Raw genomic sequence first — 23,745 nt, 5'->3', positions numbered from 1 at the left:
CTTACGTTCCCGGCCCCGCCCCTCACGCCGCCAGCTGCCCGCGCCGCCGCAGTCTGCCGCCGCCCAGAGCGCCTGGGCTACTGCGCCTTCCACGCCGCCCTTGCTGCAGGCACCGGCGCGGTTAGCCACGTGGACCGACTCCGGGCGCGCTGTCCTCACGTGGTTCTAGCATCGGCTGGGGCTTACTGCGCTTCCCGCATCTCTGTACTCACCCCGCCTCTGAGCTCCGTTTCTATGGCGGCCCTGGTGTTGGAGGACGGGTCGGTCCTGCGGGGCCAGCCCTTTGGGGCCGCTGTGTCGACTGCCGGGGAAGTGGGTAAGCAAGTCCAGGCTAGCCGCCGATCTCATCCCACTCTCTCTTGCCTCTCTCTGCCCAATCTGTCCTGCCCAGACCCCGCCATTTTCCCGCCTGCACACCTTCTCCCTGGCCATTCCCCAGCCCAGACCCTTTTATCCGTCACAGTCAAGGCAGCCTCCACTGGGACGTTCTCATCGCGCGGGGCAGTGCTCCGAAGAGTGCCGTGCCTGAGCCCCAGCCCTGCCTCTTTCTTGCAGTGTTTCAAACCGGTATGGTCGGCTACCCCGAGGCTCTCACTGACCCTTCCTACAAAGCACAGATCTTAGTGCTGACATATCCTCTGATCGGTAACTACGGCATCCCCCCAGATGAAGTGGATGAGTTCGGGCTCAGCAAGGTAGCCACACCCAATGTTTTCTCTACATTCCTTTTCAAATCAGTAATTATTAACTGTTAGTGAGGTGAAGACACTGATATTGGCTAGGCATCCTGGAGAAAATAGGTAACACACTGAAATGATAGACCAGCACTATGCAGGGCTGTTAGGTACCTTGAGAAGCAGGGTGCTGGAGGCCAAGCCAAAGAGTCTGGGTTCTGGTAAGGAACCAGTGAAGATCTTTTAGCAACAGAGTAGTGTGGTAGGAGCAATGCTTTAAGAGTACATGAATTAATGGGAAAGAGACTGGAAATGAGGGTCACTCCATTCTCAGTGATGGCGGGTCACAATTCATCTACCAAACTGGTGAAGTTTATTGTCATCCTCTAAATTTGCTTTCCTTACCACGCCCCATTTTTTACTACTTTTCAGTAGAGTTCTTAACATCTAGGTAGGAAAACTTGGTTTTCTCCTCAGTGAGGTTTCTCCTATTCCTCCTCCTCTGGAATTTGGAAACTAAGTTGCCCTCTGAGAGTTCAAGTAATAAAAAAAGGGTCAGCACAAGTTAATTGTAGTCACCATAGCCTAGGTACAGTAGTCCTCAAAACTCATTTTATCCTGATTCTAGGCTTACTGAGCCTATAATTCTTAATATGCCTTCCCAGTCACCCTGACACTTGAGAGAGGAAGCTCTAGGAAAGTGACCTACCTGTAATTCCTGGAGGGACCATTCCTCATCACAAACCTGTAAATTCACTGCATTCTAGTTGATAATGCACTATCTTAGTTAGCTTAAGGCAGTCTTCAGCTTAGTCAGCTCTAGATACAATGTCAAAATTGAGTTTATACACTTGCAAAATTGAGGCCCTGACAGAACCAAGGTGATTAAGGCCTCCTAAGCCCACCAGGAATGCTTTTGTAGCACATGTGCTATAAATGCACTTGTCCATACGCAGACTAGTCCACCTGACCATAGAGGGTTCTGCCAAACTAGTCTTCAGATTTCCTAAAGAACAGTCTCAACATTCATCTTTCTTTAAACCTTCCAATGCTAAGCAGTTGTAATTTAAATATGCCACTTCCTCCCACATAAGCAACCTGCTCTCTGTTTAGTTTATTATATGCTTATCTATTGGGTAACAAATTTGTGTTACCTTTTCTTGTTTTTAACTTTTGGGGAGGGGTAGGTAATTAGGTTTGTTTGTTTATTTACTTTTTTAACAGAGGTACTGGGGATTGAACCTAGGACCTCCTGTATGCCAAGCACGCACTCCACCACCGAGCTACACCCTCCCCCAACCATCCTCCCCCAACCCCCGAATTACCTGTTTTTAATGATAATCCCCTATTGGGGGGGTATAATCACGCCTAGTATTATACCTTGAGCCTTTATTTAGTAAGGTATTGTGCCCCTACCTATTTTACACTCTGTTTTTATCACGCTGTCATTATAATCTTGTTTATCCACTTTACCTTGTTAATTTTCAGGTTCCCTAAGTAGCAAATTAACATCATGAAGATAGGGACTTTTGTCTTTTTTTCCTGCTCAAACTCCTCCGCCAGCATCTGTTATAATGCCTGGCACCAAGTGGACACTCAGTAAATGTTAACTGCAGTCATGTGTGAGGCAGCTTGCTCTTGAGTTCACAGTTCTCTGATGAAGACATATGGACACATTTATAATACAATGTAAATAGCAAAAAAAGTGAAAATAAAGTGAGCTTAGGTATAAATGCACTCTAAAGAAGCACAAGCTGCAGTGGGTGAGAATGGGGGTGACTTCACGGAAAAGGGAATAAAAGGAAAGGAACATATCATTTATTAATCAGGCACCCCAGGCCCATGTGTTCAGGGTTTCACATAGGGGACAGCATCGCTGGTAAAAGGCAGAAGCATGAGGTGCTTGGTGACAGGAATGACAGGTCATTCAGTGTGCCTGAAGTACAGGGTCCATGGCCTTAGAGTGGGAAAAGATGACACCAGGAGGTATGTGCCCCTGAGCTCCTTACAGTCTCCTCCTTCCATCGACAGTGGTTTGAATCCTCGGGGATCCATGTGGCAGGACTGGTGGTGGGAGAGTGCTGCCCTACACCCAGCCACTGGAGTACCACCTGTACCCTGCACGAGTGGCTGCAACAGCATGGCATACCTGGCCTGCAAGGTATGGTGCAAGCACAGGTGTGTCTGGGTAAAGCACAGAAGCCCAGATGGAAAGAATCAAGAGGTCTTTGTTGACTATTGGGAGTCGAGTCAAAGATTGTGATAGAAAGTACCTGATTTGAAAGGTTTAGCCTGGGGTCTGGGCTCTCACTCAGATGGAAAATTTCCAACGTACAAAAGAAGAGAATAGGAAAATGAATCCCCAGGTTCTGTAATCATCAGCTCAGCTAAGCTTGTCTCATCACCACTGCTACAACCCCCAGATCATTTTGAAGCAAATCTCAGATGTAATGTCATTTCATCCACAAATGGTTAAATATATTTGAAAAAGGAATCCTTTTTAAAACATGATCATGATTACATTACCATACATTTTAAAAAATAACAATAATTCCTGAATATCAAATATCTAGGCAATGTTTAAAATGTGCTAAATTTCAATTTTTCTAATTTTTTAAAAACTTTATTTGAATCTGGGTCTACACAAGGTCTGTACATTGCATTTGGTTGATATGTCTCTTTAATCTGTGGGCCTTGTAACCTATTGGACACAGTTTTCCTTTAGAGTATCCCACAATTTGCATTTTATTGATTATATTCCTGTATTGTCATTTAGGGTGTTCTTTTGTCCCTTAGTATTATTTTCTGTAAACAAATAGGTCTAGAGTCATGGTTCAATTCAGATGGGATATTTTGGGGCAGGAATACTTCTTGGTAGTATACTTCCAGCAGGACAGCCTGGGATTTTGATGTCCGTAGAACACCTATGTGACTGGAGGCTCGAATAGAAGTGCTCCTGGAAGCCTAACCTCATACATGACTGCTTTGAGGGGGTGATCTCTCAGAGTGTGCTGTTTTGACAGGAGTGGACACTCGGGAGCTGACTAAGAAGTTGCGAGAGCAAGGGTCTCTGCTGGGAAAGCTTGTCCAGGATGGGACAGAGCCTTCAACCCTGCCATTCTTGGACCCCAATGCCCGTCCCCTGGTGCCAGAGGTCTCCATTAAGGTACAGAGGTAGAATGGGAAGAGTATTGCAGGCTATAGCACAGTAGTTATATTCTGTCCTTACCAGGGATGAACACCTGAGGGAGGATCAGAAGAGGCCTTGAAGGTAGGGGTTGGTATGTGTATATTATACCTACTAATCACAGCTGTCAATCATTGCCCTTTATTCCTCTATTTCTCAGGTTCCGCGGGTATTCAATGCAGGGGGTACCCCTCGGATACTTGCTTTGGACTGTGGCCTCAAGTATAATCAGATCCGATGCTTGTGCCAGCGTGGGGCAGAGGTCACTGTGGTACCCTGGGACCATGCATTAGATAGCCAGGGTGAGTAGCTGGGGTCTAAACAGGACCACGGACAAGCAGCATGGGTGGGAGGTCTGTCCCTTGGTCCAGTTACTAAGAGTCAGTGTGAGTTGCGGGGAGGAAGGTGGAGATGAGGGCTTTTGCTCCAATGGTGTGTCTCTCTAGCCGAACTGCTGCTTTTGACGTTATCTTTTCTGCCCACTCCAGAGTATGAGGGTCTCTTCCTGAGTAATGGCCCTGGTGACCCCACCTCCTATCCCAATGTGGTATCCACACTGAGCCGTGTCTTAGCTGAACCTAACCCCCGACCTGTCTTCGGGATCTGTCTGGGACACCAGCTGTTGGCCTTAGCCATTGGGGCCAAGACTTACAAAATGAGGTGGGATTTGTGGGGAGAGGAAGGGCCTGTACCTCTGATGTGAGGGACAGGGAATCTTGGGAATGGGAATAGAGTTGGTGTTTATTAGTGTTGAAACAGGAGTGGGGGCTGCTGAGAATCACAAGAGCAGCAGGAGCTGGGTTTGGTACAGTGGTGAAGGGAGGGTGAAAGGGGCGTATGATTCAGTGTGTTTCCATCTCCAGATACGGGAACCGAGGCCATAACCAGCCCTGCTTGCTGGTGGGCTCTGGGCGATGCTTTCTAACATCCCAGAACCATGGATTTGCTGTGGAAACAGATTCACTGCCAGCCAGCTGGCTTCCTCTCTTCACCAATGCCAATGACCGCTCCAATGAAGGCATTGTACATGACAGCCTGCCCTTCTTCAGGTGAGCCTGGGTGCTTCTGGCACGATGACTGGATCTGTACAGCTCTGAAGCCCACTGAGACTTGAAGATCAAAACGTAAAGCACAGGAGCGGGCCCCAGTCATCTGTCCCACTACCTCCCTGCCTCCCTCCGAGGCTGCCGATGATGATGGCAGTTTTCATGATCCAATCTATTCAACAGTGTCCAGTTTCACCCGGAGCACCAAGCTGGGCCTTCCGATATGGAAGTTCTTTTTGATATTTTTCTGGAAACGGTGAAAGAATCCACAGCTGGGAACCCTGGGGGCCAGACAGGTAAGCACCTGAGTCGAGTTAGGTTGTGGAACTAAGAACAGAGTTGGCTCCAGGATAGGCATAGGTGGACATGCTTCAGGAAACTGATAGATGTTTGGGAGGTTAAGGTGGTGGGGTAGAAGGGCAACCAAGCCAAGATGGTTCATTTATGCTTCTGCTATTCAAAGGAACTCCAGTCACAAGTCCTGGCTTCTGGTCCTGCCTCTGCTACTCATTAGAGGCATGACTTATTCTGGGTTCTTCTCTAAAGTGAGGAGTTAATCTAGATGATCTCTGAGGTCTCATTCAGCTCTAAGCTATGACTTTTCTTTGCCTCCATAGTTCGAGAGCGGCTGGCTAAGCGCCTCTGTCTTCCTGGGATTCCCACCCCAGGCTCTGGCCTTCCACCACCACGAAAGGTTCTGATTCTGGGCTCAGGGGGCCTCTCCATTGGCCAAGCTGGAGAATTTGACTACTCAGGCTCTCAGGTAAAGCATGTCCATCCCTACCTCTCTGGGTGTGTAACCCTCAGGGATGGATAGGGCTGAGGCATGGACATTGGTTGTAGGGAGGAAGTGACCCAGGAGGCCTGGGGAATGTGTGGAAAGGTGAGGTGGTGAGGAACAGAAGTGAGTTACTAGGGATTAGGAGTCCAGTGAGGGGAGAAGAAGAAAAGTGCTTCTCTAAAACTGAAAATCTCACTTCTGCAATCGAGGCTGATAACGCCATTTGTGTCCTCTAGGCAATCAAGGCCCTGAAAGAGGAAAACATCCAGACATTGCTGATCAACCCCAACATTGCCACAGTGCAGACCTCCCAGGGGCTGGCCGACAAGGTCTATTTCCTGCCCATAACACCTCACTATGTGACCCAGGTATGACTGGGGTGAGTCTGGACTGAGAAGGGGACTCACGTGGGCAGGGGGATCCTGTGGTCACTCTGGGTTTCTCAGCTTTGATTCACTCCCGAACCCCAGGGTCTTAATGCCTGTTATTCCTCTCTCCTTCCTCAGGTGATCCGTAATGAGCGCCCAGATGGTGTGTTACTGACTTTTGGGGGACAAACAGCTCTGAACTGTGGTGTGGAGCTGACCAAGGCTGGGGTGCTCGCTCGGTATGGGGTCCGGGTCCTGGGCACGCCTGTGGAGACCATTGAACTGACTGAGGATCGGCGTGCGTTTGCCTCCAGGATGGCAGAGATCGGAGAGCACGTGGCCCCCAGTGAGGCGGCGAATTCTCTTGAACAGGTTCGAGGTGTGGTTGGGGTTGACAGGATTGTTTTCTTTACATCATATTTTCTCTGGGTCCAGGAACCCTCTGCACAGCACACAGTCAAGGCCTGATCTGTTTGTTTATCTCTTCTCATCGCAGGCCCAGGCAGCTGCCGAGAGACTGGGGTACCCTGTGCTGGTGCGTGCAGCCTTCGCCCTGGGTGGCCTGGGCTCTGGCTTTGCCTCTAACAAAGAGGAGCTCTCTGCTCTAGTGTCCCCAGCCTTTGCCCATACCAGCCAAGTGTTGGTAGACAAGTCCCTGAAAGGATGGAAGGAGATTGAGTATGAGGTGGTGAGAGATGCCTACGGCAACTGTGTCACGGTGAGTGACGGAGGAGAGGTGGCAGTAGTGTCAGGCTGTGTGAGCCTTGTAGGAGCAGGCTCCAGGGCTGATATCTTTGAGAGTTCAGTGTCCCCCAGACCCAGGATGGGTGCATCCCCTGAGACAAAAGGACCCTGGGATGCAACCTCCTACCTCTCCTGACTTCCTTTGGCAGTGACCTCTATGGGACCCTCCTTTTCCAGGTGTGTAACATGGAGAACCTAGATCCACTGGGCATCCACACTGGTGAGTCCATAGTGGTGGCTCCAAGCCAGACGCTGAATGACAGAGAGTACCAGCTTCTGCGGCAGACGGCCATCAAGGTGACTCAACACCTTGGAATCGTTGGGGAGTGCAATGTGCAATATGCATTGAACCCTGAGTCTGAGCAGGTGAGACTCCAGGCCATGGAGCTGATACTCTAGCTGTTGGAACTCCTTCCATAATTTGGGGGCCTCTAGACCAAGAGGCCTTTTGACCCTACAGACCCTGGAGTAGAAGCCGGGATTATCTTTGGTAGGGTTGGGCCTTGGGTTGGGAGTGCAGCTTTTTTTTCTTGCCTTTCTGAGACCTTTCCTAGGTAGGCCTTTGAGGCCAGTTACCTGGTAACTCTTGCCCTGTTTTCTCTCTTTGCAGTACTACATCATAGAGGTGAATGCCAGGCTCTCTCGCAGCTCCGCTCTGGCCAGTAAGGCCACAGGCTATCCACTGGCCTATGTGGCAGCCAAGCTGGCTTTGGGCATCCCTCTGCCTGAGCTCAGGTAAAAGGATAGGGTGCAGATCAGGGAGGTAAGGGGTTGGGGAGCTAAAGAAAATATTTCTGGGACAGGGAAAATGAAAAGGACATTGGCTTGAATGTGTGGGATGGAGAGAGCTTTCTGGAAGCTCACCATTTACATCTCCTGCTCTGTCCTTCTGGCCCCCAACCTGATGGCTCCCAGGAACTCGGTGACAGGCGGAACAGCAGCCTTTGAACCCAGTCTAGATTACTGTGTGGTGAAGATTCCTCGCTGGGACCTCAGCAAGTTCCTCCGTGTCAGCACAAAGATTGGAAGCTGCATGAAGAGCGTTGGTGAGAGACACAAATCCCAAGAGACCCCTCCCCAGATGACCTCATGGGGCCCCACACATCCCAAGAAGCTAGAATGTCAGCGAGTCAGTTCCCTGGCATGGCCTTTCGGCTCCTATGTGAGAAGCTTCTTGTGAACACAGTTTCTCAGAACTAACAGGGACATTTCCAGCTAAGATAGGAATCCTCAGGGGTGGGAATCAAAGGCATCTGGAAATCTATGTCAGAATATACATGCCACCTCCGCTCCCCAGATGGCATGTCAGAATCTTGGGATGGGGTGACAGCCATCAGACTATCTCAGCTCTCATTTTACAAATGGTAAGCAGGTGCCACAAAAGAAAAGTGATGTGGCTGAGTAGAGGGCAGAGCCAGAAACTGAAAACTGGATCTGGTTGCTAGTTGCATGTTCCTCTGTTACACTACATTGCCTGTCATGGGTGAGACCAGTTCCATTAAACTCCACCCACAGCATTTCATGGCATTTCGCCCGTGGCCTCATCGCTAGGCTGTTAATGCCAGTGACAGTTTGTTCTCCATGCTGGTTCGAATACTGATGCTTCAGGGAAACAACAACTGCTATTTTCCTGTGGCCGCTTCTAAATCCAGGTCAGCACAGTGGCAGCCATGCTGAGTGTATCTCCTTCACTGGGCTCTTCCTGCCACCGTCACTAAATGAAATGTTTTATTAGCACAATGTTTAAGGTCAGAGCAGGACATCAGAGATCTTTTCATAAAAGCAAGAAAATTTAGTAGTGAATAATGAATGAGTGTGACGGTCAGCCTCCAGGCAGTGGTGGAGTATGCTGGCGTTGAGTAAATATGCTTCCTTATAATGTCCCTTTAATTGCCTTAGTTTGTCCTCTAAAACATTTTGACCAAAACAAGAATGTACATGTGCCGAAGTGCCACCAGCTAAGAATGATGGCATTTCATTGTGCTCCAGATTTCCATTAAGAGCAATAGTAGCCTTTGAACACAGTAAGTTTAAGCTCAGATATTATTTCAGAATTTTTAGAAATCTTTTAAGACTGCCAAGTTTTTCCTTCTGGAGATGAATTTCTGTTAAATGAAAATTATAATAAACATGGGAGTGAAGCCAAGAATTGTGGCTAAAAAAAGTGGATTGAAAATAGGACAAAGATTGATTTCTAGATGAGACATTTAAGTGCTTTACATCTACTTGAATATTCTCAGAATGTGATCTTCTTTGGTAACTTTGTAACTTTTATTGTACAAGAAAAATATATGAATCATTGGGAAATTAGAGAAGGTAGTTTAACCAGAGAAGAGTAATTACCTATAATCCTGTCACATAGCTGTTAATTTGGGGATATATATGATTCCAGGATTTTTCTAGGCTTGCACATATGAGTACATTGGGTTTCTCTTTAACCCAAGATAAAAGCTTTTATAATACAACCGCATTACAAAGGCATTGAGCAAAATCACTCTCATTGCACTTCCTTAACTACTGTTACCATCTGGGTGTTTTAAATTTTTTCTTAGCAATTGGTAAGAAGTACTCGAAGAGCCTAGGGTAAATTTTCACAGGACATGAACAAAACTTTATAGAAGAGGAACTCAGTATGCAAGCCTGGTGTGTGGGGGAAGTTCCCTATGACAAGTAAGTTAGAATGAGATATCATTTTTGCTTATTAGCAAAAGTTGTTTCAAATGACTATACACACTTCTTAGAAGGCTGATTAAACTTATATTTTGTATTATAAAGCACAGATTTCTATAAAGCAACTAATAGTTATCAAGATCCAGAAAATTTGTCTCCCCTATTGCCCATGCAGTCCTGGAAATGTATCCCGAGGAGATGATCTAAAGCACAGAAAACATCATGGCCTTGCTTAGAATGAGGAATACTTCCAAGCTAAATGTCCCTCAGCAAGTGAGCAGTTACCTTGTGGTAAACCATACAGGAATTAAATTGCTGGTCATAAAGTCACATAGCAATGTGGGAACATGCTTTTAATGAGGGAGAAAGCAGGATAGAAGTTAGATGTATACTATAATCATGTATAAAACATATACTTGAAAAAAGTCCAGAAAGAGGTACTCTAAAAATGGTAGTTGTAAAGGGACTAGCTCTGGATAGATTCAAAGAGTAATGGGATCATCTTCCTGTTACTCAGACTTTTTAAAATTTTTAAAGGATGAGACAGATCCCAGACGGTGTCATCACAATATGAATAAAGCAAACCAAATAACTGGATAACCATCAGTCATTGGGCCACTATGGTAAACTGTAACATGTTCCAGTATCCACATGCTCTTTTTAGGCATTTTAGTTGCATTTCACTAATAACCACAAGACATGAAAATGATAGGGAGAAGAGCTACAAGTGTCTGGTTTCTCAGTAATGAAACACCATAAACCGCACCACCGTGGCACCTGCCTCGAGAACCTCCCAGAGGCTTGCCCGGAAACCACAGACATTGTGGGCAGCATGCCCCCACCTCCCTCTACCCCCAGCCCACACCCTTATATCCTGCTCCTCCAGGTGAAGTCATGGGCATTGGGCGCTCTTTTGAAGAGGCCTTCCAGAAGGCTCTGCGCATGGTGGATGAGAACTGTGTGGGCTTTGATCACACAGTAAAGCCTGTCAGCGATATGGTAAGCGGCTTCCCTCCCCACCGCAACGCCCCTGAAATGGGCCCTGCTTCTCTGTCCCCAGACCATGAGCTTGTTACCGGTAACACAAGCACCAGTCGCTGTTGGACATTAGCCGTGTTTTCACTTTGCTGAGAATTCTATGATTTCATGTATCATTTGTCATTATGTGAGGAAGTATCATTAGACTTATCTTCATAGATGAGGAAACTGAGGTTCATCCGTCCTCTCCCTCTTAGGAGTTGGAGACGCCAACAGACAAGCGGATCTTCGTGGTGGCAGCGGCTCTGTGGGCTGGATACTCAGTGGATCGCCTGTATGAGCTCACACGCATCGACCGCTGGTTCCTGCACCGAATGAAGCGGATCATAGCACACACCCAGCTGCTGGAGCAACACCGGGGGCAGTCTTTGCCCCCAGCCCTGCTGCAGCAGGCCAAGCGCCTTGGCTTCTCAGACAAGCAGATTGCCCTTGCGGTTCTCAGGTCAGGGATGGCGAGGGCCTCAGGCTGAGAAATGTGGGGCAGAGACCTTTGTACCAGTGAGGGGCCCTCAGAAGGGAAGGGGGGGGGGAGGGGAGCTTTGGAGGCATCTGACCTTCATCCCTGGGAATTTTCCTCTGTGATCCCTGCCCTAGAATCTCCCCGCTGTACTCCGTCCATACTCCACTCCCAGGGCCTATGTTTCTGACCCTTCTCCTCTAGCACAGAGCTGGCTGTTCGCAAGCTGCGTCAGGAACTGGGGATCTGCCCAGCGGTGAAACAGATTGACACAGTTGCAGCTGAGTGGCCAGCCCAGACAAATTACTTGTACCTGACATACTGGGGCACCACCCATGACCTCAGCTTTCGAACGCCTCATGTCCTGGTCCTTGGCTCTGGCGTCTACCGTATCGGCTCCAGCGTCGAGTTTGACTGGTGTGCTGTGGGCTGCATCCAGCAGCTCCGAAAGGTCCAAGAGCTAGTCATTTGTAACGTTTTCTCTCTACCGTTCTAATCAGCTTCAGCAGCTACCTTCTACCCACACCTAATCCTGGCACTTCCTAGTAATTGCCACACCTTACATCTGTCACAGGGCTTTGGGTTGAGGGCTCCCCTTAGGTCATCTTGTGCCCCACACATGCTTCCTCTCCAAAACTTTGTATCTACTTCTCAGATACCTACAGTGCTGGCCCTACTTCCCTCCCAAGGCAGGTGTCCTGCACAGCGATTTCAGAGGCAGCTGAGACATTGCTCTCTGAAGTAGGGGCTTTGGCTTAGTTTCTTCATGCTCTTCCTCCCACGTAATTGCAAAATATCTTTCCCTTCCCTGTCGCAGATGGGGTATAAGACCATCATGGTGAACTACAACCCAGAGACAGTCAGTACTGACTATGACATGTGTGACCGACTCTACTTTGATGAGATCTCTTTTGAGGTGAGAGGGATGAAGGCTGCCTGTTAGCCTGGGTGGCCAGTCCAGTAGGAGTGGCTGGCTGACCTAGGATTCTTTGGACCTTGTGGGGTTTGAGAGGAAGTGGGTGGAGGACAAAGAACAGTGAGCAAGAAGTCTCAGACCCCTGACCCTGTTTGTTATGCCACCTGTTTCTCCTCCTGCACCGCAGGTGGTGATGGACATCTATGAGCTGGAAAACCCGGAAGGCGTGATCCTATCCATGGGTGGGCAGCTGCCCAACAACATGGCCATGGCTTTGCATCGGCAGCAGTGCCGAGTGCTGGGCACCTCCCCTGAAGCCATTGACTCAGCTGAGAACCGTTTTAAGTTCTCCCGGCTCCTGGACACCATTGGCATCAGCCAGCCTCAGTGGAGGGAGCTCAGTGACCTAGAGGTGGGCTGGCACCTGGTTGGGAGGCCAGAGGCTGGATGATGTCATGGGTGAGTGTGACCAGTTCAGCTAAGCTCCCTGTGCCCTTAGTCTGCTCGCCAGTTCTGCCAGACCGTGGGTTACCCCTGTGTGGTGCGCCCCTCCTATGTGCTGAGTGGTGCTGCTATGAATGTGGCCTACACTGATGGGGACCTGGAGCGTTTCCTGAGCAGTGCAGCAGCTGTCTCCAAGGAGCACCCCGTGGTCATCTCCAAGTTCATCCAGGAGGCCAAGGTGTGAGACTGCAGACAAAGAAGTCTCTGAGGGCAGGCTCCCAGTCATGGAGGCAACTCCCCTCTCTGGTCCTAGAGAAATTTGTATACACAGTGAGCTGGGGAGGGTGGGTTATGCCAGGGCTTGGGAGGGAAGTATCCTGCAAGGGCAAGTGGGAGAAGAGAATGGCCCTTGCTCTCCATCACATTGCCCTACACGTTCCCATACCCCGCTCCCCCAGGAGATTGATGTGGATGCTGTGGCCTGTGATGGTGTGGTGGCGGCCATCGCCATCTCCGAGCACGTGGAGAATGCAGGTGTGCATTCAGGTGATGCCACGCTGGTGACCCCGCCACAAGATATCACTGCCAAAACCTTGGAGCGGATCAAAGCCATTGTGCACGCCGTGGGCCAGGAGCTGCAGGTCACAGGACCCTTCAATCTGCAGCTCATTGCCAAGGTAATAAGAGGGGACTAGAGGAAGAGACTGAAGGGCCATAGTGCCTCCTTGTTCTATGTTGGCCAGAGTGCCAGGGAACCCTCGTCAGAGTAGGAAAGCTGGAGAGGAAGGGTTACAGCTTCCCACTGTTGTCAGGGTTTGTAACAATCAGTTGCCCTGACCCGTGTCCCAGGTTGATTACCTACAGAATGGTGAGTGAGGGGAAGAGTCAAGGTCACGGGGTTATTGTCCAAGCTCACCTGCAGAAGGCCTGACCAAACCCTCTCTGCCCCAGGACGACCAGCTGAAAGTCATTGAATGCAACGTGCGTGTCTCTCGATCCTTCCCATTCGTCTCCAAGACACTAGGTGTGGACTTAGTAGCCTTGGCCACACGGGTCATCATGGGTGAAGAAGTGGAGCCTGTGGGGCTCATGACTGGCTCTGGAGTCGTGGGAGTAAAGGTAAGGAGGTTTGAAGCCTGAGGTTAGCAGTCAGAAGCAGGGAGGCGAGTGGTGGGAGAGAATTTACCTCCCATGCAAACAGCTTGTCAGTTGACATACAAACCGAGCACCTCCTGTGGACAAGGGCTTCCTGGGCCATCAGGGCAAGAAGGTGGGCTTTGTCCCTTAGAAGCTTCTGTTCTAGTTATGGAAGGCAAGAGAAGTGGGGCCCCCACACAGCTTATTTCTAGAACAGTCTGTGATAAATGTGCATGGTAGAGATAGAAACCAAATTCTAAAGGAAGTGCCCCTTCCAAAGGGGGTGCCCTGGGAAGACTCGCATGCAGAGGTGGTATTGGGATTGAGCCTTGGAGGATGGTCAGGATATGAGATTTGCCGAACTCATTGAGAAGTATTCCAGGGCCCAGGAATGGCCTCATGGAAGCCAAGGGCAGCCCAAGCACGTTGCGGGAGCAGCTGACTGACTGGAGGGCACACATAGAGCAGGCACAGGGAAAGCTTGCCCTGCTGTTTGGAGGAAGCCAAGGAGAGGGGACCATGGCCGCCTCTCCTGGTGTGGGGAGCTGGGTGCCTCATGCCTGGACCTCCCACATCCTGCTCCCTCAGGTGCCCCAGTTCTCGTTCTCTCGCCTGGCGGGTGCTGACGTGGTGCTGGGTGTGGAAATGACCAGTACTGGGGAAGTGGCCGGCTTTGGGGAGAGCCGTTGCGAGGCCTACCTCAAGGCCATGCTAAGCACTGGCTTTAAGATCCCCAAGAAGAACATCTTGCTGACCATTGGCAGCTATAAGGTACAGAATCCGGGGGGGTGGGGGTGGGGCAAAGAGGTGGGGACAGAAGGCCTTGGCTCTCTGGGCCAGAGCTGACCTTGAAGTGGAGGATAAGAGAAACAACCTCATCCTCCTTCTGCTTGGTTCAGAACAAAAGTGAGCTTCTCCCAACTGTGCGGCTGCTGGAGAGCCTGGGCTACAGCCTCTATGCCAGTCTGGGCACCGCTGACTTCTACACTGAGCACGGCATCAAGGTATGGGATGCCCCTGCCCTCCCCCTACTCACCCTTCCTTCAAGGATGTGAGAGCACCCAAGAATTCTCTCCCTGTTCCCCTGCTTTTATTGTCATTGTTCAAATCATATATTCCATGTAGAGCAGTAGAATATGCAGAAAAAAAGAGAAAAAAATCCCTTAGAATCTCTCCACCACTGTTAAAATTCTGGCGTATTTCCTTCCAGAATTTTATCTCTGTGTGTATGTATAGGGGCTCATACTGCAGAGTCCTTGGTAACCGTAGTGTAGATCTTTCCTGTCAAGAAATATACTTTGCTGCCAGGCTCAGGCTGGCCCCAACGTTGTCTCTGGGACACAGGTAACAGCTGTGGACTGGCACTTTGAAGAGGCAGTGGATGGTGAGTGCCCGCCACAACGAAGCATCCTGGAGCAACTGGCAGAGAAAAACTTTGAGCTAGTGATTAACCTGTCCATGCGTGGGGCTGGGGGCCGGCGTCTCTCTTCCTTTGTCACCAAGGGCTACCGCACCCGGCGCCTGGCTGCTGATTTCTCTGTGCCCCTTATCATCGACATCAAGTGCACCAAACTGTTTGTGGAGGTGACTGAGACCTGGGTGCTGAGGGGGAGGCGGCCGGCATCAATGGGGGAAAGAGGAGGAAGTGAGAGTGTCCTGGGGTTGGGAAATCTCAGCATGAAGCAGCCGTGCTACTAATCAGGCTTTGTGGCTGCAGAGAGAGAAGGTGGGAATAGAGAAGCAGAAGCCTGGTTTATAGGAAAACCCAACCCCTACCTGCAATGCCCAGGCTTCCCTGAAATCAGAGCTGGCCATGATTTCCACCTGCAGGCCCTCGGACAGATCGGGCCAGCCCCTCCTTTGAAGGTGCATGTTGACTGCATGACCTCCCAAAAGCTCGTACGGCTGCCTGGTAAGTGCGTGTCTCGGGAGAACCTGGCTTCGGGACACTGGTAGCAGCTAGCACAGTGCGGTAAAAGGTGCCTGTGGCTGTGGGGCCTACTCTCTGCCCTGGACTACAGGGTGGGGAGGCCCCAGAAGCTTTCTCACCGTGAGCTCTTTCATTTCTCCATCCATGATGCCTTGACTGAGGGATCTTACCACCCTCACTTGTATCGGTCGTTGCTTATTTTCCTGCCACCCCAGTTCACGTTTCTGATGCCCTTTACGTCTCTGAGTCTTCCTCTAATCTTGCTGCCTCCATGTTCTCCCAGGATTGATTGACATCCATGTGCACCTGCGGGAACCAGGTGGGACACACAAGGAGGACTTTGCCTCAGGCACAGCCGCTGCCCTGGCTGGGGGTGTCACCATGGTGTGTGCCATGCCTAATACTCGGCCCCCCATCATCGATGCCCCTGCTCTGGCCCTGGCCCAGAAGGTGAGCCCTTGCACTCCTGCTTTGTGGTCACCCACATGCTCCCACCAACCTGCCCTGCTCCCTCTGCCCTCCCCAAGGGCCCAGGCCGTGGGTGCCAGGCTGGCACAGAGGCTGCTGGGCCTTATCTCCAATGCATCCCCTCCAGCTGGCAGAGGCTGGCGCCCGCTGTGACTATGCCTTATTCCTCGGAGCCTCGTCGGAAAATGCAGGGACCCTGGGCACTGTGGCTGCATCTGCTGCGGGGCTGAAGCTCTACCTCAATGAGACCTTCTCTGAGCTGCGGCTGGACAGTGTGGCCCAGTGGATGGAGGTAGGGGCTGGGCAGGCGGGAGGAGGCAGCCAATGAGGACCCCACAAAGTGGACTGACAGAAGTGGGAGTTAAGAAAGCTTGGTGAGCCCTCTTGGCTCTGATAAGTATGGAGAATCCAGGGCTCTGCACAATCCTTGAACTTTCTTTCTGCCCCCAGCACTTTGAGACATGGCCATCCCACCTCCCCATTGTGGCCCACGCAGAACGACAAAGCGTCGCTGCCATCCTCATGGTGGCCCAGCTGACCCAGCGCTCAGTGCACATCTGTCACGTGGCACGGAAGGAGGAGGTGAGAGTCCAGCAGAGGTCCCAGTGCCCCTGTTGCTTTCCCAGTAACTCCCAGAGGTCAGCGTAGTCCTTAGGGGCAGGAGAGGGCCGGGGGAGCCTGGAGCCAGCACCTCAGCATGTCTGCCCCGTAACTGTCTGAGATGGACTGTTGGCCGTGGGACTTTGTAGGACAGGGCCTAAAGGGAGGCCTCTGCGAGATCTCAGTCTCATTGATCTCCTCGCAGATCCTGCTGATTAAAGCTGCAAAGGCACGGGGGCTTCCAGTGACTTGTGAGGTGGCTCCCCACCATCTGTTCCTGAGCCGTGATGACCTCAAGCGTCTGGGACCCGGGAAGGGCGAGGTTCGGCCTGAGCTTGGCTCCCGGCAGGACGTGGAAGCCCTGTGGGAGAACATGGCTGTCATCGACTGCTTTGCCTCTGACCATGGTGAGAGGGCCCAGGATGTGCCACCCCTGCCCAGCCAGGCTCGTGCCCACCTCAAGGGATCCGGGTCAGGACCTGGGCTCCATGAGGACTGGGACTTGACCTGGGTGGGACTCCAGCCTCTAATACAGTGCCTAGTCTGTAGTAGGTGCTTGATAAATATTTATTGAAGGAACGAATGAGCAAATGAGTAAAGTTGTAAAAGAGAATGTGAATAGAAGGTGTGGGCCTTAGAGGGTGGCAGCAGTGCCAGTTTCCTATCTCCCAATTCCCAGAGAAATAAAAAATTAGCATCAGGGATAGTAGTGAGGCAGTGCCGTCCTGGGGGTATGTGTGCCTTCCCAAATGTGGAGGGTGATGCTCTCTCCCCCAGCCCCCCACACCTTGGAGGAGAAGTGTGGGCCCCAGCCTCCCCCTGGCTTCCCGGGGCTGGAGACCATGCTGCCGCTGCTGCTGACAGCGGTGAGCGAGGGCCGGCTCAGCCTGGACGACCTGCTGCAGCGATTGCACCACAATCCTCGGCGCATCTTCCACCTGCCCCCCCAGGAGGACACCTACGTGGAGGTGTGGAGATGGGAGCCAGGAGGGGGTGGGGGCGGGGGCTCTCCAGCCCTGGGAGCTGTTGTACGCTGCAGCCTCTGCCCAGCATAACCTGTGACTCTGGCAGGTGGATCTGGAGCACGAATGGACAGTCCCCAGCCATATGCCTTTCTCCAAGGCCCACTGGACGCCCTTTGAAGGGCAGAAGGTGAAGGGCACCGTCCGCCGTGTGGTCCTACGAGGAGAAGTTGCCTATATTGATGGGCAGGTATGTGTGTGGCCCGTGCCCAGGCCCAGTCGTGACCTGCTTGGTGCCCTTTTCCTCCCACCCCAGCACATATATGTGGTCCCACTACCGCTGCAGCTGCCCTGGATGTGGGTGGATACAGGTCCATAGGGCATTTTTTCCACTCACTGGCTCCCACTGCTTTAGTGGAAGGAGTTGGGCTCACTTGCCTGCCCCTCTCTTCTGTCTTCAGGTGCTGGTGCCACCAGGCTATGGACAGGATGTTCGCAAGTGGCCACAGGGGGCTGTTCCCCAGCTCACACCTTCAGCCCCTGCCGCCAGTGAGATAACCACGGTATCCGCACTGCTTTGGGGCTGGGGTTGTGGGCGTTGTGGGGTGTAGCAATGCTGCAAACATTGGTGGTTCAGGAGCAGTGGAAGGCTCGTCACTTAATGATTAAAACCCTTACCACCTACCCCTCTGTCTTCTGCAAAACACAGAATGAACTCTCGGTTTAGGGGGCGTCCTACGGGAAATGCAAGCCCATTACTAACCCAACCAGAGAGATGTCTGGGGTAGAGAGATGTCATGGGGCTGCACATACCTCTAAGAGGCCAGTTGGTCTGCCCCTGTTGAGGGCAGCACTGTGGAAGTGTGAGGCTGAGGGACATGATGGAGGATGGCATCCCAGTGGACAGGGAGTGGTGTGGCTTTTCTTGAGGGATTGAATCTGATGAAGGGTCAGGTCAGTACCCGGTGTTGTCTCTCCAGACCCCAGAAAGGCCCCGCCGGGGCCTCCCAGGGCTTCCTGACGGCCGTTTCCATCTGCCGCCCCGAATCCACCGAGCCTCTGACCCAGGTTTGCCAGGTAAGAGAAAGATTCTATGACACACGGATGGTGGGTCACTTGGACTTACAGATGTGTAGGGATGGGCTCCTCTTCCCCTCAGTGTCCCAGATGGGCTGGGGTTGGGGGCTGCATGGCCTAGGAACTCTCCCAGGTCCTCCCCTCCCAGCACCTCACCTTTGTCCACTTACCCCATCCTTTCTGCTGCTCCCCATCCTCATCTGACCAGCGGTGCTCTCCCTTGCCTAAGTCAGCCCGCCCAGCGTGAGGTAGGCATCCCACAGCTTCTTCTCACAGGCCCTTTTTTGTTGTGGGCAGCTGCGTTCCTCCGCCTGGGAGCTGGGATCCCATGGGGCAGCAGAGCATGGGGTAAATCCAGGTTGTCGGTTGGTGTGAGCCTGGCCGTTCCCCTTGCCTAGGATCCCTCTGCCGACTGGGAAGGCCTGGGAGGGCACCACTGATCACACATGACAGCCCCTGTGGAAAATCACGTGTCTGTCCCCAGAGCTGCTGGTCCTCCTGCCCTCCCCTAACCCGCTATAGCTACTGTGGTGTGATTTGATTTAACAGACACTGTGATTGGAGTCTGGGGGAAACAGGGGCTCTTCACACACCTCAGCCACAGGCTTACATCTGTCTTGTCATCCTGTTTGCAGCTGAGGAGCCAAAAGAGAAGTCCCGGAAGGCAGCTGAGCCAGGTGAGAGACTGCCCGGAGCATGCACTCACCTTGGGGACCTGTCTGATCTGGCCTGAGTGTGAGGAACCCTCTGACCAGCCTCTTCTGCCCCGTCCCGCACTCTGCAGAGCTGATGGGAACCCTTGATGCCACCTGCTACCCTCCACCACCAGTACCTAGACAGGCGTCACCCCAGAACCTGGGGACCCCTGGCCTGCTGCACCCCCAGACCTCACCCCTGCTGCACTCATTAGTGGGCCAACATATCCTGTCTGTCCAGCAGTTCACCAAGGATCAGGTGCCTGGGGGAGGGTGGCTGGGGACACCCAGAGCTTTGAGGACCTGGAAAGTTGGCACTGGGACCTCTGGGGGCCCCTGCCTTTCCAGCTGACTCAGGATCTTTCTTAGATGTCTCACCTGTTCAATGTGGCACACACGCTGCGCATGATGGTGCAGAAGGAGCGAAGCCTCGACATCCTCAAGGTCAGAGTCAGGGCTGGGGGTGCAGGTCCCTGTCAGGGGGGCTGCGCAGTGGTCAGAGGGGGCTCCCTCCCTCGCCATAGGTCCCTCTGTGAGTCCACACCCTCCGCTGTAGGTAAGCCCTACTCTGGGAGGTCCTGCTGCTCTAGGCCTCCCCCGTGTTTGCCCTCCTCCAATCAGTATGCAGCTGACTTGCGAGGCCCTGAGCACCAGCACACAGGCCCGCTAATCTGGCCACTTGGTCTGTGCTAATGTATTTGTGGGAGAGGACTAGGGTATTTCCTTCTTTCTTGAAGAATGAATGTCTCATTCAGACACTTAACAATGGCTTTTTGGAGGCAGACCTTTAGCTCAGAGTGACACCATGGTGGAAACGTCAAGGCTGCAACAGGTCAGGGGGAGGTTTGGGGAAAAAGGTTTTCTTGGCACCCCTCTTGCTGGGGAGGCAAGCAGCAGCCCGGGCACTCCCCAAGATGAACACATGTGCGCACATGTGATTCTTGCCTCCCCGCAGGGGAAGGTGATGGCCTCCATGTTCTATGAGGTGAGCACACGGACCAGCAGCTCTTTTGCAGCAGCAATGGCCCGGCTAGGGGGTGCCGTGCTCAGCTTCTCGGAAGCCACATCCTCCGTCCAGAAGGGCGAATCCCTGGCTGACTCGGTGCAGACAATGAGCTGCTACGCCGACGTCGTCGTGCTGCGGCACCCCCAGCCAGGAGCAGTGGAGGTGAGGCTGGCCCGTGCGCTGGGGCGGAGTTGACTAGGCTGGACCCAGGGGTACAAGGGCCCTTCTGCTCACATTTTCTGTGACTCAGATTGAGCCAGATGGGCAAAGGGACCCAGGAGGAGCGGGACTGCATCAGGGAGTGGGGGTTACTGAGACACAGAAGACAGGATTCTCCTTCCTTGTCCCCATGTTCACAGCTGGCAGCCAAGCACTGCCGGAGGCCAGTGATCAACGCCGGGGATGGGGTTGGGGAGCATCCCACCCAGGCCTTGCTGGATATCTTCACCATCCGGGAGGAGCTCGGGACGGTCAACGGCATGACGGTGAGGGTGGTGGCAGGGGTCGGAGGCCTGCCCCGGGGTGGTCTGGAGAGAGAGGCCGTTGGGAAGCAGTTCCTGCATTTCAGGGCCTGTTGCATCAAGGAGGCCTACATCCTGGTCCTGAGGCCGAAAGCTTTGAAATGAGGGTGGGGCTGTGCTCTGTCTGGGGGCCTTCTTGGTGACTGGCTTCCTCTCCCAGATCACAATGGTGGGGGACCTGAAGCATGGACGCACGGTACATTCGCTGGCCTGCCTGCTTACCCAGTACCGCGTCAGCCTGCGCTACGTGGCGCCCCCCAGCCTGTGCATGCCCCCCAACGTGCGGGCCTTCGTGGCCTCCCGCGGCACCAAGCAGGTCAGACCCTGGGAGGCCGTGGGGGCCCTGGGTTGGGCTGTTGGTGCCGGCGTTGCATTCACCCTGGCCTGGCTTCGCCCTCCAGGAGGAATTTGAGAGCATTGAGGAGGCGCTGCCTGACACGGACGTGCTTTACATGACTCGAATCCAGAAGGAGCGCTTTGGCTCCACCCAGGAGTATGAAGCTGTGAGTCCAGGGCTGAGAAGTCAGGGCTGGGGCTGCTGAGCACCCAGACTAGCAGCCAGGAAGACCCGGCCCCAGGAGCTTGGTCAGGGCCCCTCAGTGGTGATAACTGCGTATGGAGACAGGGGGAGCCCAGCTCACGGGCTCATTACCCACCAACCTCCACCCCCACCCTCCCTGAGGTGCTGACGGGGCCCTGTCTGCCTCTTTGCAGTGCTTTGGCCAGTTCATCCTCACTCCCCACATCATGACCCGGGCCAAGAAGAAGATGGTGGTGATGCACCCAATGCCTCGTGTCAATGAGATAAGGTGACACAGTATCAAAATTGAGGATAATGCTTGGGCGGGGAGTGCTGGCTACGGAGAGCACTCAGTCCTGTTCAGGCCTTCATGGGCAGCAGAGTAACTCTTTTCCTTCCGTTGCAGTGTGGAGGTGGACTCGGACCCCCGAGCAGCCTACTTCCGCCAGGCCGAGAACGGCATGTACATCCGCATGGCTCTGTTAGCCACTGTGCTGGGTCGCTTCTAGGGCCCAGCTCCTTAGCCTCTTCTCAGGCCCCGCTGCCGGGCATGGAATCCGGTGCCCTCCTCGGAGGCAGCACACTTAGTAGACGCTCTGGGGCCAGACAGGTCATGTGCTCCTATGCACACACACAGAGACCACCTCCAGGCACTGGGCTGGACTGGAGCGGCCTAGCCACGGGGCTGGGGCCTCAGGCACTGTAGCCCAGTCAGCCCCGCCTCCCTCACCACACCTCAGATCTGTAAAGATACTTTTCACTGACGTAATAAAACAGCTGAGCTGCCTCTGCTTCCTGCTTCCTTACATGTATTCCGGCTTCAGCAGAGAATGCTAAGTGTAACAGGCAGAGCTTTCTTCTAGAAAACCAGAACAGTTTCCTGAATACAAGGGCAGCCTTATGTTCTGGCCACAGGGAGAAGCCAGGCCCCGCATTTTCAGAGTCATGGCTCTGTGGGATTCCGGGTAGGAACACGCCAGTCTGTTGGTGCTCTCTGAGGCCTACACTACAGTGATACGTGTCCAGCCCTCCTTCCTCAGTTAATTTGCATGAGTCACGGTGAAGAGGGCTGAGCATCCGGGTCCTGACTGGTGAGGTTCATTATCCTGTAGGCCTTGACGCTTCTCTCCTGTCAGGTTAGTCCTCTCCTTCAGTGGCTGAGGCGGCCATTGCATCCTCAGAACCTCACTTAGATTTCTCCAGCTGCCGTCACTGGGAGGAGCCACTCCTACCTACTATCCCTGGGAGACTGCCAGACACTGGACTTTCCAGAAGGGACTAGGATCAGTGGGGCAGATGCCATGGAGGGCTGAGGAGCGCTTCGGCTTGGAAACCCTTGGGTAGAGGACTAGGGTGGAGCAGCCCAGGTATCTTAGGGCTTCTGTGGATCTTTCAAAGTGTGTGAGCTGTTCCTTTGCATGGACTACAGTAGCATTAGAGAAATTTCATGATCCAACAGACTTTAACTTAGCTACTCTCTGGGTACAAAGCCCCATGTGCAGTGGGAGTATAAGGATGAACAAGGTAATTCTCACCCTCAACTTGGAGGCCTCTGAGGAGGTCAGGCATCCAGTGACTTCTACAAATTGAACTGCCACAGGTTGGCACACGATGGTCCACACTGCCACAACATCATTCAGGAAGAACCTGCTTTGTGGCAAAGAGCTATTAGTGTGTTACAGGGATGGGGAAAGGAGGCAGAACTTGTGATATGAAAACAGTGTAAGCCGGACTTTCCACATACTCTCATTTAATCTTACACCAATCTCCCAACCATTTACAGATGCAGAAATGCTCAGAAGAGTTACTGGGTGGCTTAATCAAAGTCACATCACTATGATTCACATTTTCAGGACCATTTGATTTCAAACCCATCTTTCTATTAAAACAAAATGGAAAAATTCATTTCAGGCTTTCAGTTCGTCCAAAACTAGTCGGAGAGACAAGCCATGCAAATCTAAACAACCAGAGAACAAATCTAAGGTGTCTGGGGAGACCTAGTTTTCAGAAGAGAGACCAGCACAGATCTAGAGTCTGAAAGGCCTACAGAGTTGGGGTTTGGGCTGGTTTGGCAGGTGAGTGGGAGGAGGATGGAGACTCTTACTTTTCAGCTTGAACATGGGAGTGGTAGTCATGTGTCTGCAGCACAGTGAAGAGACACCCCCAAGACCCTGCAAAGCCTTCCTGCTCTATATTGTTAGGTTTGAGAGTCTGATGAGCCAGACCAAGAGGTTTGGATGTAGATTCCAAAAGAAATCTGCAGGGGTTTATGAGTTTATAACCACAGGCACTGTTTGAAGAAGGGTGGAATTAGGCATAACACAGTCAGCAATCTGGTCCTGTCTCGTCAATGTTAACCCTTTCCAGGCTTTTCAAACCCTGACCCTCATGAGTTCTCCCTCAGGTACCCAGAGGACACCATTGGTTGGAGAGTATCATTTCTAGAAACCTACTCCTTTCTAGAACTTCAGTTACCCATCTTAGCCTATTCGAACAAATCAGAG

The 23,745-nt window shown here is 52.3% G+C and overlaps 1 protein-coding gene across 4 annotated transcripts; it reads left to right on the top strand.

Moving 5' to 3' along the window:
- The first annotated feature begins 53 nt into the window (after positions 1-53).
- On the top strand, positions 54-22,032 carry CAD (carbamoyl-phosphate synthetase 2, aspartate transcarbamylase, and dihydroorotase). Of its 4 annotated transcripts, XM_031684885.2 has the most exons (44): positions 54-316; positions 556-695; positions 2,706-2,835; positions 3,698-3,840; positions 4,022-4,163; positions 4,350-4,521; positions 4,725-4,910; positions 5,091-5,203; positions 5,525-5,670; positions 5,925-6,056; positions 6,195-6,428; positions 6,553-6,774; positions 6,978-7,166; positions 7,411-7,535; positions 7,716-7,846; positions 10,357-10,469; positions 10,706-10,950; positions 11,170-11,416; positions 11,783-11,881; positions 12,069-12,293; positions 12,381-12,563; positions 12,784-13,002; positions 13,277-13,444; positions 14,051-14,233; positions 14,362-14,466; positions 14,807-15,046; positions 15,293-15,374; positions 15,676-15,842; positions 15,988-16,152; positions 16,311-16,442; positions 16,666-16,867; positions 17,238-17,428; positions 17,532-17,672; positions 17,884-17,985; positions 18,403-18,499; positions 19,135-19,176; positions 19,284-19,453; positions 19,564-19,638; positions 20,150-20,362; positions 20,560-20,685; positions 20,882-21,037; positions 21,123-21,224; positions 21,436-21,530; positions 21,648-22,032. In XM_031684885.2, the coding sequence occupies exons 1-44, from the start codon at positions 235-237 to the stop codon at positions 21,748-21,750; spliced, it is 6,675 nt and encodes a 2,224-aa protein (XP_031540745.1). In that variant the 5' UTR covers positions 54-234; the 3' UTR covers positions 21,751-22,032. The 4 variants fall into 4 exon arrangements, 3 of the variants coding, with proteins under 3 accessions (XP_031540745.1, XP_072794132.1, XP_072794134.1); XR_012059157.1 differs by lacking the exons at positions 19,564-19,638; positions 20,150-20,362; positions 20,560-20,685; ... (2 more) ...; positions 21,436-21,530; positions 21,648-22,032 and adding an exon at positions 18,708-18,747 and having other exon boundaries at positions 85-316; positions 19,284-19,353; XM_072938031.1 differs by lacking the exons at positions 19,284-19,453; positions 20,560-20,685; positions 20,882-21,037; ... (1 more) ...; positions 21,436-21,530; positions 21,648-22,032 and having other exon boundaries at positions 85-316; positions 20,150-20,325.
- Positions 22,033-23,745: the final 1,713 nt, after the last annotated feature.

The sequence above is a fragment of the Vicugna pacos genome, chromosome 15 (genome assembly GCF_048564905.1).
Source record: "Vicugna pacos chromosome 15, VicPac4, whole genome shotgun sequence".
Taxonomy (NCBI): domain Eukaryota; kingdom Metazoa; phylum Chordata; class Mammalia; order Artiodactyla; family Camelidae; genus Vicugna; species Vicugna pacos.
Note: the sequence above shows the minus strand (reverse complement) of the source record. Positions and strands in the feature narration are given on the sequence as shown.